This window comes from Perca fluviatilis, chromosome 17 (genome assembly GCF_010015445.1).
Source record: "Perca fluviatilis chromosome 17, GENO_Pfluv_1.0, whole genome shotgun sequence".
Taxonomy (NCBI): Eukaryota; Metazoa; Chordata; class Actinopteri; order Perciformes; family Percidae; genus Perca; species Perca fluviatilis.
In genome coordinates, this window is record NC_053128.1 from 15984625 (window position 1) to 15998665 (window position 14041).

Genomic DNA, 14041 nt, shown 5'->3' on the forward strand with positions numbered 1-14041 from the left:
GCCAGACAAGAGAGTAAAAGAGTGACGTTTAGCGCTCCCACTTTAAAACTGAGCCAGTGATTTACATGTTTTTTTTTAAATGCATTTAGCATATGTATTTTATATTTTCGGATGAACATGGCAAACCCTATATAAAGGTCAATTCTAGAACAATTTGTACAAAAATATATGTTTGTTATGACTATGATGCACCACTGACGCAAATTTGTCAGCTGCTACAAAAATGTGTTTTAATTGTACAGTAAAATAGAGTTTGAAGGACAAATAGAGATTCAAGACTTAAATTTGATAACATTTTTTACTGACAGCTATACACATGAATCTTGCACGAACAACAAGCAATAGTGAAAGCTATAGAACCATTTATGACAACCAATTTTCAAATTTCAGTATTACAGTGTTTGTTCATGGCCAAAATGCAGCAAACAACTATAACCTTATAGTTTGGATGCAAAGAGGAAGACAGCATATGCTGTACATCAAAGTATCTGACCAATCTTAATTGTAAACTCCCACCCTAATGATCTGCCCCTCTTTGAAGGGCAGCTCCTCATCAGCTGCATCTGGGTTGGGGGACATGGACAGAGGATCGTAGTCAAAGAGGGCCACAAAGATCCGGAAAGACTCCTCGGCCTCTGACTCATCATAGTAGGTGGGAGAGCGGCGATCCCGATCCCTGTAGTCATCTTAAACACATTGAAGACAAACACATTCCATCATCCTGCATCACTAGAACGAGCGACCACTGAATGTGGTCCAACGCACAAAACAGGAACTTTGGAGGAGACTTTGTTTCTTTGTAGAAATATTTAATATTTGCAAACATGGTTTTTATGTTTGTCTTCTGTAAAATGTGAGCCTGTGTTTGTGGTGTTCAGTCACAAAATGAACAGATTTCAGGGCTCAGAAACAAAACTTGAAAATCATATGGTGAATAAATTGTTGCATACAGTATATACACTCCTATGAAGAGCAAGTCCATATGTTTACATAATGATGTCTTAGCCATGCTTGAATCAATTTTGTCTCAAAACGTCTCATTGATTTGCTGTATTGCATGACAGATTAGATTTTTCTGTCTAGCCACAATTGTGCCTATCAGCGTGCAGGAAGAAATCTGTGGTCAGTCCACTATTTACTACTACTACTACACACACACACACACACACACACACACACACACACACACACACACACACACACACACACACACACACACACACACTTTTGTCTATTTTGATGTTTGAAAATGCAGTGTGAGACAAATGAGAAGCAAGACAAACCATGGTGCAATACACAGACAGAGTGTGATTCATGTACACCAGAAACACACAAGACATGCATGCTACATGAAACCTAAAGAAAAATAAAGATACAACTCCATATGTCTATTTTCACTTCATATAAAAACATTTGAGTGAAAGTGATTTGAAGCAAAAATCAAAAACTTCCCACACATTGCCACCCCTTGTAGTTGCAAAAGGTCTAAAGCAGAGTTGTGGAAGCCTGTCATATATATTCAAATTTGGAAAAATGTACTAGCTACTAAAGTGTGATACTGTTGGGCCAAAGCTTTATTTTGGTGCTTTAAAAAACAAGCATGATGTGAAATGCATTGCTCCCGGGTGAGCATATGCCAAGCTACAGAAGGTTTGGTAATTGAATTTATGCGGTACTAGCAAAATAAAAAGTATAAGGGATAACTGCATTTCCAACAACTAATACTGTACTCAAGAAACTTAAAAATTTTTATAAAAAAAGAAAAAGAAAAAAAGAAAGCAGTGAATGTGTAGTCATTTTTTAATGTCTACCACTTATATTTCTTTAAAATCTCATGCATGAATGCTCTCATTAAAAGTGTGGTAGTACCACAAAGGGAAGGGGTTTAGCAGGCATCTGGAGTTCAGTGCAGTGAGTGAGGCATTCTCTGAGCAGTCAATCAATCATTTATCATCTGCAACTGTGGAAACGTTCATCCTGGACCACAGGTATGGCTTGCCAGTGGGTCCACCATTTCAGTGCAGTGCAGTCATGCTGTTCAACTGTAAGCATAATAATAACTATTATTATTTGAGACAGAGAAACAGGCACTTGCAAGTGTCCACAGCTACGTCTTGCTGTTTTTTTTTTTGCCAGTTGCTGGTGGCATTTTTGTTGCCATGCTGTGGTGGTAGAAACGGGACTGCAGGCACATACCATGGGGAGACCTGGTGCCGCCCATGTGCCTGCGGGAAGACCACTTCCTGTGCCGAGCTACTTTGCCATAGTAAACATCCTCGGTGATGGGGTTTCCTTCACTGTTATTCTCAGAGGTTACCTCTACAGGAAACACCAGTTAGAGGGTAATGGGGTTACAATGCAAATCTCAACATTCCCCTCCCAAAAGGTTAACTGAAGATTTTTTGTTGCTTTAGACAACAAGGTAAAAACACATAGACACAGGAAAGTATAGAAAACTACTGTCGTGATTGTCAGATTCTTCATCAGAGTATCAGTGTGTAGTGCAACTGTGTACAGCGGTTTAAGAAAAGTGTCAGCTTGTTGCATCATAATAATCTCTGCAAAATCAAACTTATGTTCAGGTAGTGAAGGGCATGAGCATGTTTTATAGACATAGTGGTGATCTGGAGACACAGAGAAGCTCATGATGGTTTTAACAGAGCAACAAATGCTTCTGTTCTATGGCACGAAAAAAAATAAAATAAAAACACTCCCCTCCGCTCTCTCCAGCCACCCACCCATACTGACCAATGGAGGGGACCATCAGAGGTCGTCTCTGAGGCTGGGAACCGCCATGATGAGTTCTTCGCCCAGTCTCCCGGTCATGACGGCCTCCAGCAGTAGTGTTGGCCTGAAATTAACATAAACCACAGAAGAAATTCGCAAACATTAAACATTCATGAGCTGCTCACAGACAAATGGATGTACTCGAAAAAACAGTATGTGAAAAAAAAAATGCACGTTGACAAATTGTATGTAAACAAAATCATGCAGCACTCAAAGGCAGGCACACTAAAACACAGACACAGAGACACACACTCAGACACACACAAGCCCACGGGAAATGTTAACATTCCAAAATTAAGCGAATACTGATAACATACGTTAAAAAAAAATCAAAATAAAATGGTGTCAAAGATATCGTAAGCACTGTCTACCGTATGTTACTGTGTAGTCTCCCTTCACAGCGCTAAACTGTTCAAACCCAGTCTCTCTCTGTGTCTTTCTCCAAGGTGCTGAACACACTCACACCCAGTCTATCTTCATTTCTCTCCATAGAGCTGAAAATATTAAAGGTGCTCTCTGCAGCTTTGCGACGATGTTCTGTATTTTGATTCTGTGCCAGCAGGTGGCGGCAAGGCGCAGCTCCATGTTACCTCAGATCTATATCGACAACGTTTCATTTCTGAGATTGTTCAGGTGCTGCCGGAAATTCCGCCAGATGTCCCTCACCTTCGGCTTTCTTAGTGTTGGCATTCTTAACTCCGGCCGATTTATGAGTACTATGGTGAACTGCTCCTCCAACAACTTTTGAACGTACACACGTTCCACCAAAACAAGTTCCTTCCCGAGGCTATTTTGCAGAGGCCTCGTCATTGTGTCCGTCGCTTAGCGCCGCCCAAGATGATTGTGATTGGTTTAAAGAAATGCCAATAAACCAGAGCACGTTTTTCTCCCATCCCGGAATGCTGTGTGGACTAGCTAGACCTTCCTCCGGAGTGCTGTGGAGGAAGGTCTGGCAACGAGACTACCTCCGATCCTACTAATAGCCGGTATCATACACCACAGGATGCTGCTATGTACCGAGTATAATCTCATCACATAGCTAAATAGAGAAGATTGCACCTTGCAAAATAGCAAGTTTTGATATAAAATTTGGTCCAGACCTGATGATCAAACTGCTCCGGTACCGGTATGTTGATATGCTGCCTGAAAGCATTAAAACCCAGTCTGGCTCTCTCTGTTTCTCTCCATGGTGCTGATTTCTTTCTCCCTTTTTCTATGAATTTGAATTAAACTCAGCACACACACTAACAACACATCAAATGCAAGTCAAGGCAGCAGTCTCAATTGAAGTATCTGTGCCTGTGCAGTTCACTAAATAATAATAAATTTGGGTGGTTATGACTCTTGGGTTTAGAATAAGTGCAAAGAACTGCACCTTGGGTGTGTTGTGCGAGTTGCGTCGACGTCCCTCTTCCAGCTGCATCTCAGAGTACAGCTCCTCCTCATCCTCTTCAATGATGTCAGACAGGTCAGAGCCCCGGCTGCTTTCGCTGTGATAATCTTCATTGTGACCATAGTGAGGCTTTTGACAGTCACACACATACAAACACACAAACACACAGACGCATTTGTTTAAGTCCACATACATACATACAGACATGCACACACCAAACGCACATGGATGGGCAAACACACGCACATGAACACAGACAGAGACACGGTCAAAGGAGTGTATGCATGCAACCACCCAGACATGCATGCACACACACGTCCAAACATACACACATGTAAGAGGTTTTCCATCGAAAACACATTGGGACTAAAGAAGGTAAAAAGATCCATCACTTATCATGTTGTTCTTACCGGCCTCCCAAGCTCAGAGCCTCTGAGGAACTCATCAACTGAGGGTCCTCTCCGACGGCCGCCCGCAAACCCTTCTTCGTCTTCCTCTTCCTCATCAGAGTGATGCTGGTGAAATGAACGACCCTGCTCTCCGTATTTGCCCTGCCTCCTGTCCCCCTGAAAACATGCATGAAAAGTGAGGTTAGTGAGTAACAGAGACAGGGGGGTACCAGTGGTACTTCATTATTGATTTTTGACTTGATATTTACATTTGTACTAGTTTGACATTGCAATCTGCTGTCTTTATGTTGTACATATACTGACGGTCAAAGAAATTATCATCAGACCTTGCCACTTTCTGCTGCCACCCTTTGCGCTGCTTCTCGGGCGATGGCTTTGGCCACCGTGTCCGGGATGAGTGTGCCTCGAGGCTGTGGAAGAATCCTCTGGGGGGAGGGGGAGCGTGGATTGGCAGGGGGAGGGGCCTCAAGGGTGTGGCCTTGCATGGGCACAGGAGGCTGGGAAGAGGGAGAGCGTGTGGGGTCCCAGCCAGGCTGGCCAGGAGGAAAAGCTCCCCCGTGGTGGGCCGCATGCTCTTTGGCATCCAGGTCTCTGGCACATACTGGTCTCTGAGGTATAGGGTGGTGATGGGGGTGGGGTAGCAGAGGCAGTTGGTGCTGGGGCCTGGGACCTTGTTGGGAAGGGTGAGGCTGAAGGTGTAGGGGCTGAGGACGTGGGGGTCGAAGCTGGGGTTGCGGGGGTCCACCTGGGTGGGGATTTCTGGGATGGGGTTGAGGGTGAGGAGGATGGGGTTGGAGTGGTTGTCCGTGTGCATGGGGTGGAGCGGGAAGTTGGGGTGTGGCATGAGGATGGTGAGGGGATTGGAGGTGGGGTTGAACATGGGAGTGCGGAGGGGGGCCTGCGTGGGGGTGCATTGGCGGTGGCAGGGGCAGAGCAGGTAGAGGCACAAGGAGGTTGTTTGGAATGACGGCAACTTGGGAGTCCTGGGATTCTCCCTGTACTGATAGCGTCCTGACGATGACTTCCCTGGCCTCCAGGCACTGAATCCTTGTCAGCTCGACAGTAACATAGTCTGCCATTGGGAACAACACCTCAGCTATCTGGATTTAAACGAGAAAATTAAAAGGTGACGTCAACAGAAGCTGCACGATTCTTTTTAACAACTGACGCAACTCTTTCCTTTAGTGCCACCCTAAGACTCCAACGCTAAGATTAAAAAAAGATAAGTATTCTTTTTGTTGTTGTTTGAGCAAAACCCCCTCACAATTTATCAATTTTGCTATAAGAATGTGAAGCGCATTATAAGGCAGAAAACATTGTGCTGTCAAAGTTTCAACATACTGTGTTGATGTACTTTGGCAGTCACCAGAGGGAGTGAGAGACCTTTCCGAAAGGTTCACAGGTCCCAGATTGAGAGTCTTGCACTGAACATAAATCACAAGTAGGTGGCACTGCTGTGTGCGCTGAGGGCACTGATGACATAATGCTCAACACAAAACAGAGGCTATTACCACCCCATCTGTGATGTAGGTGCTCATGTTTCAACTGGATTAAATATGATTAAACAACTCACACAATGGCGTACATACTGTATCTGTGTACTGTATGTGGGCCTTTAAATTATGGATCCAATATGCTTGTGAATTCTCCACAAACCGGTCCCGTGGTACTATGCATGATACTGTACAATGTCCCTAATTTCCCCTCTGACCACGAGGGATGCCTTTAAGCCAAGATAAGCCCCTCACCATACCTTTAAACAGAGGATGTAGTCTTGGTCGGTAATACGAACACTTGCTAACTCACCCTCTGTCCTTTAGTGCAGACTGCATAGCCAACGACATTTGCCCCATTGGATGTGCCCATGGGAGAGAGGATGGGGGGCTTCCAGCGGACCTGTAGGACGCCTGGAGCCTGCCCACAGAGCACCTGTACATCCTGGGGAGGCTGGGGAGGGCCTGGGAGGTGAGAGAACAGGTATTTGTTATTTTTAATTAAAAACGTTATGTTAGATATTTACTGTTTTAATATCACCAATATATAAACAAAAGGAAAGGGTGTGAAGCATTCATCAAATGCACAAATTGGCACACACAACATGCATAGAAATGTCCACATACAATAGGGGAGGGAGTGGGAGGGGGGTGAGGTGGGAGTGAGGATTCAAGAAACAACAAACTGGGTTCATTTATTTCTGCATATTTCAATATGTGAAAGAATGACACAACATCTTATTTGTACTTTGTAGATATAACACAGTTCATGCGGATACTTGTGATAATGTGACATTGCCAGTGGGGGACATTCAAAAGTTGTGTGCTGTGTTTATAAAATGTCATTTAACTAAATGATAAGGTTATCATGACAGTACAATAACACTAACATAATCTAAGATACTCCATAATCAAACTGAGTTTTAACATGAAATTCTCTTAGTGTAGTTGTATTTTTACAAAATCAAATATGAACAAGTATGTGTGTATTCCTATAACCCTATACTACTCTTTATGGGAGGAGAAACATTGAAGGTAAAATAAAACAATGTGGGCTTCTGGGTCTCCTGAGAGAAGCGCTGTTGTCTCCGCATGCAGGACACAATCCAGAGAGACTGACTGCAGCCCATTCTTTCTCTTCCACTCTCCTGGATCACTGGATAAAACATGCACAACTGCATTCAAGCAGAGGCAAATGCACACTCATACAAAATGGTCATTCCAGTGAGCAGTGGAGGGACACTGCTTTATATAGCACTGGTTCCTACAGGCTAGGCTATATGCTGAGGAAATGACTCATCTGAATAATAACTGATCATATCTTGCGATGCGTGACTGCTCTGTAATTAGTGATGTGCTCAGTGCAGTAAGCAAACTTGGGCAACATTGCATTTGAATTTTTTTTTTTATATATATATATATATATTTAAATTCCAATAGATACACAAATGACCGCATTGTGTTCAATAAATGCCATGTTGCCCAGATCCCTTCATTGATTGCTCATATTGAACAATATGTCATAATCATTCCCAGTGTCATGACTATGGCCCTCTTCCAAAAGTATCATGGCACTAATGTCATCTCTGCCCATTGGTTTGCAATAGAAGAAAATCATTTAGTGCTCAGACATTTGGGAAACCCAGCCCAGGACTGATGTTTCATTCTGACCTGTTCTGCAATATGGTGGTGGACCTAGACAAAATACAATACACAACAATGGCATGGTAAGGCAATGCTGTACTGTACTCTTCTACAGCACAGTACAATAACCTTGACATTGATATGGCATTACATATTTGAGCTGTCATTACAGTAAACTGAAATAAACAGTAGACTAGTAGCAGTCTGTCATCTCTATCTGTCTCCAACATTGTTTAAACTGTGTAAAGAGCAATCATAAAAAAATTCTGATAATTGTCTGGTATGGAGCTCTACATATATTATTGATACTGTATCTCTATGTATAGAAATGAGCTTTGCTGACCTGCAGCCTGAGTGCAGAACTCCACACCGGCTTCTTTCCTCTCTCTCTGCTCCAGAGGCAGTTGCCATGGCACCTGGTGCGGCTGTGCCACCACCGTCACTTTGTACACCGTCAGGGGCTTCAGGTTGATAAAGCGTAGTATATACCTTCCTGGCTTTACCACTGCATGCTCTACCCCGTCCAAGAACACGGTGTGACCATAGTTACTGTTGCTAGGCAACCAGGAGAGCTCGGCAGTGTCGCGCTGGATGTCGTCCACCCGAAGGCCGCACGGCGCCACCACCACGTTGGCTCCCACCAGCAAGGTGCAGCGCAGCTCGTCTGACAGGCCCCGGTCCGTGACACTCTGCACCGACACGCGATGAACACAGCCGTCCAGGTCCAGCTTCTCCAGCAAACACTTGGTCCGGCCACCGTACGCTATACTGGCACGAAGCTCCCCGTCTACTAACACGTTGTAGCCAGAGATGTTCCCCCAGCCCAAAGGCACTAGTGGAGGCTCCCAGGCCACAATGACGCTCCGTGCCAGCTGCTTGATCAAGTTGATCTTTCGGGGATAAGGCACAACGTCTTCAGCCAGGTCCTCAGGGTCCAGGGGCCCCCCTGTCCCATTGCTACAGGGAACCAAGGCATTAGATGAGCCCAGGAGACCATCCTGTGAGGCACCTCCATCCACTGCCATCAAGGCCAGGGGCATATGGTCCAGTGGGCCCAGGTCTTCTCCTCCCTCCCCAGACTGAATCGCTAGCTTTTCCTTGTCCTGGACAAACTCCACAAAGTTGGACGGAACAAGTCCTCGCTGGCCATCTAGCAGCTCCCCTGTGAAAGAGAAAGACATAGAGAGGCAGATATAGTGTCTCGTTCTTCCTGTTCATGTTGAAGAACAAAAAGTCTAATGACAACTACCTGAAAATGCTACCCTTTAAAAAACGTCTTTACAGGAAAGCACAGCAGTCCCTCAGTGATGCCTAATGCAAATGTTAAAATTAAGTTTCACTAATGCCTCCTTACAAGACACAGACAAAAGGAAAGCTGTAACTTGAATACACTTAATAATCAGTGAGAGCTACTTTCATTGCAGGGTTGGAATGAGTCAGTGAGTGAGAGGTGGGAGATATGTAAACATACAGTATGTACTATTCCCTAAGATGTAAGATTTAACACAGCTTCTCTGATGCTATCTTTAGTACTCTCTCCAGTAAACACAGAACTAGGAAACATTTCAACATTTCGAAGAACTTGAACTTTAGCTTTGCTCTGCTTTTGAACATTTCTGAGCATGTACGTAGATGCTGCGGTCATTGCAGAAAAAACACCAGCTTAGACGTGCACTGTAGTTTCTTTCCCAAAGGGAAGATGTTTGTCTTCAAAAACATCTCACTATCATCTTGTCCTTCAATCCCTTTCTCCACAGAGGCCTGGGAGACCTTAAAGTGATGGTTCGGAGTAATTCACCCTAGGGTCCTTTGCACCATGACCTCGAGCCAAACACACCCCCAGAAGCTTTTTTCACCTGGGTCTAACATTGGTAGAGTTAGCGTAGAGTAGCGTTATCAGCTGAATAGCTTAGCGCAGGGGCTAATGGACCCACGTTTGTATCGTGTAAGTTACCCCACTAATAATTCCCAAAATAATACCAAACGTCTACAAGTAGTACAAATAGGTTATGCTCTCATAAAACGATGGATTGGAAAGTTTGTAAGTACACCAGAAGTTTATGAACACTTGCCTGCTCTCTTCAGCTCTCTGTTGCTGCTGCTGCTGCTGCTACCTGCAGTTAGACGAGTGCTTAGGGCCGTCTACAAATTACTACACCGAAAAGAGATACAACAAAAATATTTATTAATTTAATGATTAAATAAAGGTAATGTCTCCAAACCTACCTCAATTATTACTTGTCTACTGCTAGTTATACTACAGCACTTACTTTAAAAAAAAAGTTAAATTAAAAAATATTTTTGTTGCATCTCTTTTCGGTGTTGTAATTTGTAGACGGCCCTAAACACTCGTCTTACAGCAGCAACAACAACAGCAGAGAGCAGAAGCAAGCAGGCAAGTGTTATTTGCATAAACTTCTGGTGTACTTACAAACTTTCCAATCCATCGTTTTATGAAAGCATAATCTATTTGTACTACTTGTAGACGTTTGGTATCATTTCGGGCATTATTAGTGGGGTAACTTAGGAGATACAAACGTGGGTCCATTAGCCCTTGCGCTAAGCTATTCAGCTGATAACGCTACTCTAGCTAACTCTCCCAATGTTCAACCCAGGTGAAAAAAGCTTCTGGGGGGGTGTTTGGCTCGAGGTCATGGTGCAAAGGACCCTAGGGTGAATTACTCCGAACCATCACTTTAAGACCATCTGTGTGTGTGTGTGTGTGTGTGTGTGTGTGTGTGTGTGTGTTGTTTGTGTGTGCTGATGATTTAGCTGAGCCTCGCTGGATTAGTCATCAACCTAAAAGGGACCGAGGTCCCATCTTGACAACAGCTTGGTTTAAAGCCCCGAGTCTTCATCTTGCGTGGTAAATACAAGGCTATGTTATGCTATGCAATCTCACCGCCTACAGCTAATGAATCACTGCAGCTGAGTACTACTGTGTCTGTAGCAGGCTGCGATGTCTGCAGGATTGCTAGTCAGGAGGATTAGGATTGCCTCTGATGGAGAAGCCTTCATAACTCTAAAGAGATTAGACAGCAAATCACTCCAATCACCAGTTGTAAAAAAAAAAAAAGTGAACAGGATTTTTTTTTTCTTGGTGACACTGGTGCACTGACACAGAGCATACTTACATACAGGTGTAGCCAAAATAATCACCTATTGGGAAAATGACTAACTGAAAAAACAGGTTGAATGTCAGCTGGTTGATTCTGTTCTGACAACTTTAATATGTAAGCTTTTAAAGCAACATCAGAGCAGCTTAACAACAGCACAATCATCTGTGCCTAAACTGAAGGTGGATCAGTCAAAAGAAAACTGCTAAATTATTTGAATTCTACTTACTGTTTATTTATTATTATACAGTGCACAGCTTCTTAGCTGTACCAGAGTTAGCTATAAGCTAATTTAGGTCTGGTGTCTCTGGGCAGGAAACCGATAACGCATTTTATATCCCACAGTCTTAAAAGGCATGGCAACATGAGCCAGATACAGATACACTGCAATGATGAAGAGGTCAGGTCACAGGGTGAAAATAACCAGCAGGGATGTGACATAAACAGTATGAGGGTGACAAATGCTGAGTAAATGTCATGTAACCTAAGAAGAGCCACGTTTGTAGCAATGCATCAGCATTATAGTCTTTTTGATTATGATGTAAGCTTGCAATACATGTCATTGTACATATACAAGATCTATAGACCCATAATGTACAGTACAGTATATGACGTGGTCATTTTAAAAGGATGTCGAGGGGATTTAGATGCCAAATAGAACACTGTAAATAGAAGAAATTCATTGGGGGATAACTGTGAGCTGACACACACGTCTTGGCATTTTGTCTCATCGTGAGATAATTAATACTTGATGATGCACACGCTTGCTGTGACTGTCAAGCGTTCTCTGCTACAGCAGCAGACAGGTAATCAGGCCTAAATCACAGACCTGAAAAGCAACAAAGACTGCTGTACTGAAACCTCTGATCTGCAATATTTGCTTTGTCATTTGTCAGTTAAGTACCTGCCGGAGCTTGACTTGCCTAGTTAATAAAGACAATTAATTTCCCATGTCATCTTGGAGTCTTGTTTCACTTCTCACCTTGATAGAAGCCGTCATCATCCATGTTTCCGTACACGTACAGATATTTTCCAGCCACAAGGGGGAGTTCTGCCTCAGGATGCTCGTTTGGTCCATCATAAGGGTTATAACTGAAAGGAGAAGTTCACTTCTTTTGTTTTTTTAGCTTTCACAACTGCAGCTTTTATTTTTCCAATCATTTGTATATTTTTGATTATGTGCAATAAAATCAACAGATTCCTAAAGCTGATCTCATTCACCTGTATCGGGCAGTGCAAAGGCGGACCTGGCCAGTGTAGCGAGGCTTGGACCTGGGTGATGGGCTGGCCTCATCCTCCATCTATAGATTGACAACAGAACCCCCAACAAATGTCATTAACATCCTACTCATAATTAAGATTCAATCCAAGAGTAAGCAAAGTAAGCTATTAAAGGGTAACTAACTTTTTTTTTCAACCTGGACCCTATTTTCCCATGTTTTTGTGTCTAAGTTACTGATGGGAACAACAATCTTTGACATTGGTCCAGTGTTAAGCGAGACCGCGAAACAAGCTACAATGTAAGTTAATATGGCAATTGTGCAGCTTGTATTTACGTTCACAAAAGTGTTGTTTTTGCCACTGACAGGCTCAGATTAATATTCTAAGTGTCTGACAGCATTATGGAAAGGATTTCTAAGGAGGTCGGCCTTTCTGTTAAAGAGTAAGATCCTTTGTTTACCATAAAAACATCCGCAAAATTGCGTTCGCTAAAGCCACCAGACTCCATGTAAATATTATTTTAGCATCGTAAAATACACCTCATTCAAAGGTCGACAGAAACAAAATAAAACTATGAAAAGCTGTTTTGGGTCGTCTTTCCATTTTCCAACCATCACAACTTTCGTATTTCGATTTACATAATATGTTGGCTCTATACACACTAAAAGTAAATAGAGTCTTGGGTTTAGCACTAGTGACCTCAAAGCGGTTTCTGGTTAAACAGAAAGGTCTTGAAGAGGTTTTAAAAAGGCTTATCTCTGTAGGGATCCTTTCTGTAATGTTGTCAGACACTTAATCTGAGCCTTTCACTGGCCAAAAAAAGCACTTTTAGTGGACCAAATTGATAATGCACATTTGCCCCATAGGGTTACATTGCAGCTCAGTCTGTGGCTGCTGGTTACAGCGTTCACACCTAATACTGGATAAGTTTCAAAGATTGTTGTTCCTATCAGTTACTTACACACACAAAAATAGGAAAATAGGGTCCAGGTTGAAAAAAACGGTAGTTACCCTTAAAGTTTGAATACATGGCTGTATAAATCAACCTAATCGGGTTTAAGCTGAAAACGGAGGAAACTTAAAACTATCTTGATAAGTCACACATGCATTAATGTGATGTTGGTGTCACTCAGACCCACCTCTGAGGGGTTCCGCTGTCGAGGGCTTCTGGGGCGGTCTGTTGTCACGGTGCTGGATTTGACAGACAGCAGTCTTTCTCTGTTTCCAGTCTGTGGTGTGCAGGGCAAGAACTGGGAGATCAGTAGCGGCGTGTGTGCCGCGCTCTCATCGCCTGGGAGACATTGATTTCCATAGCAAATAAAGAGCAACTGTCATTTCTTCTGCACCCATTTGCTGCTCATTGTACAGTTATTGATCTCCTGTTGAAGCGAGTGTACAGCAAACGCTCTTCATGGCAAAGGCTATTCCACCCCCATCAACACCTCACATCTGCAACACATTTGTCCTTAAAAAACATCGAGGTCCTCGGGGGAAGAAAAACACACACACTTGAAAAACGCAGGAGATACAAAATAGAAAACTGCAGTCAACGAGTGTGAACAGCTGAATTCCTTTAGGAAATTAAAGTAAGTCAACAACATGGGTCCACTGTATCAGTGGGTTCTTGTGGATTTGTGAGTGAGTAATATTATGCATTAGCACAAAAGCGTCAGTGAGTCCCCCCTCTGTTTCAAGTGAAGAGAAAGATAAAACAGGATTTCCAGCACTTCAAAGACCTCTGGTCTGTGCCAGACGGTATAAATCTACATCGCTGATATGGCTCTATCTGCTGGCTCTGCAGGTTGCACTATTTGTCGTTGGAATACTAATGTGTTAAACCACATTCATGTCATACATCAGGCCTGTGATCAATTAGGCGAGATATTGATCATGAATAAGCAGTATCTGCACTAATGGTGTCCACCTCTGGTCAGGAGTGAGCTGATCCAGCTGTTGTGTGAGCCGTCTGGTCGATTA

General features: G+C 43.2%; 1 protein-coding gene across 14 annotated transcripts in view; it reads right to left on the reverse strand.

The window, feature by feature from the left end:
• si:ch73-287m6.1 (RIMS-binding protein 2) overlaps window positions 1–14041 on the reverse strand; it is a 68448-nt gene that overhangs the window by 5117 nt on the left and 49290 nt on the right. For 8 of the 14 annotated variants that reach the window (XM_039779967.1, XM_039779971.1, XM_039779964.1 and 5 more), the window contains 12 exons: window positions 13204–13355; window positions 12065–12144; window positions 11826–11935; window positions 8071–8889; window positions 7755–7778; window positions 6397–6548; window positions 4917–5690; window positions 4591–4746; window positions 4163–4309; window positions 2749–2851; window positions 2197–2319; window positions 517–686 (listed from right to left, as the gene is read on the reverse strand). In XM_039779967.1, coding sequence (XP_039635901.1) covers window positions 517–686; window positions 2197–2319; window positions 2749–2851; window positions 4163–4309; window positions 4591–4746; window positions 4917–5690; window positions 6397–6548; window positions 7755–7778; window positions 8071–8889; window positions 11826–11935; window positions 12065–12144; window positions 13204–13355 — 2810 coding nt within the window. The remainder of the gene's footprint in view (window positions 1–516; window positions 687–2196; window positions 2320–2748; window positions 2852–4162; window positions 4310–4590; window positions 4747–4916; window positions 5691–6396; window positions 6549–7754; window positions 7779–8070; window positions 8890–11825; window positions 11936–12064; window positions 12145–13203; window positions 13356–14041) is intronic. The other 6 variants (XM_039779966.1, XM_039779974.1, XM_039779965.1 and 3 more) reach the window with 5 other exon arrangements.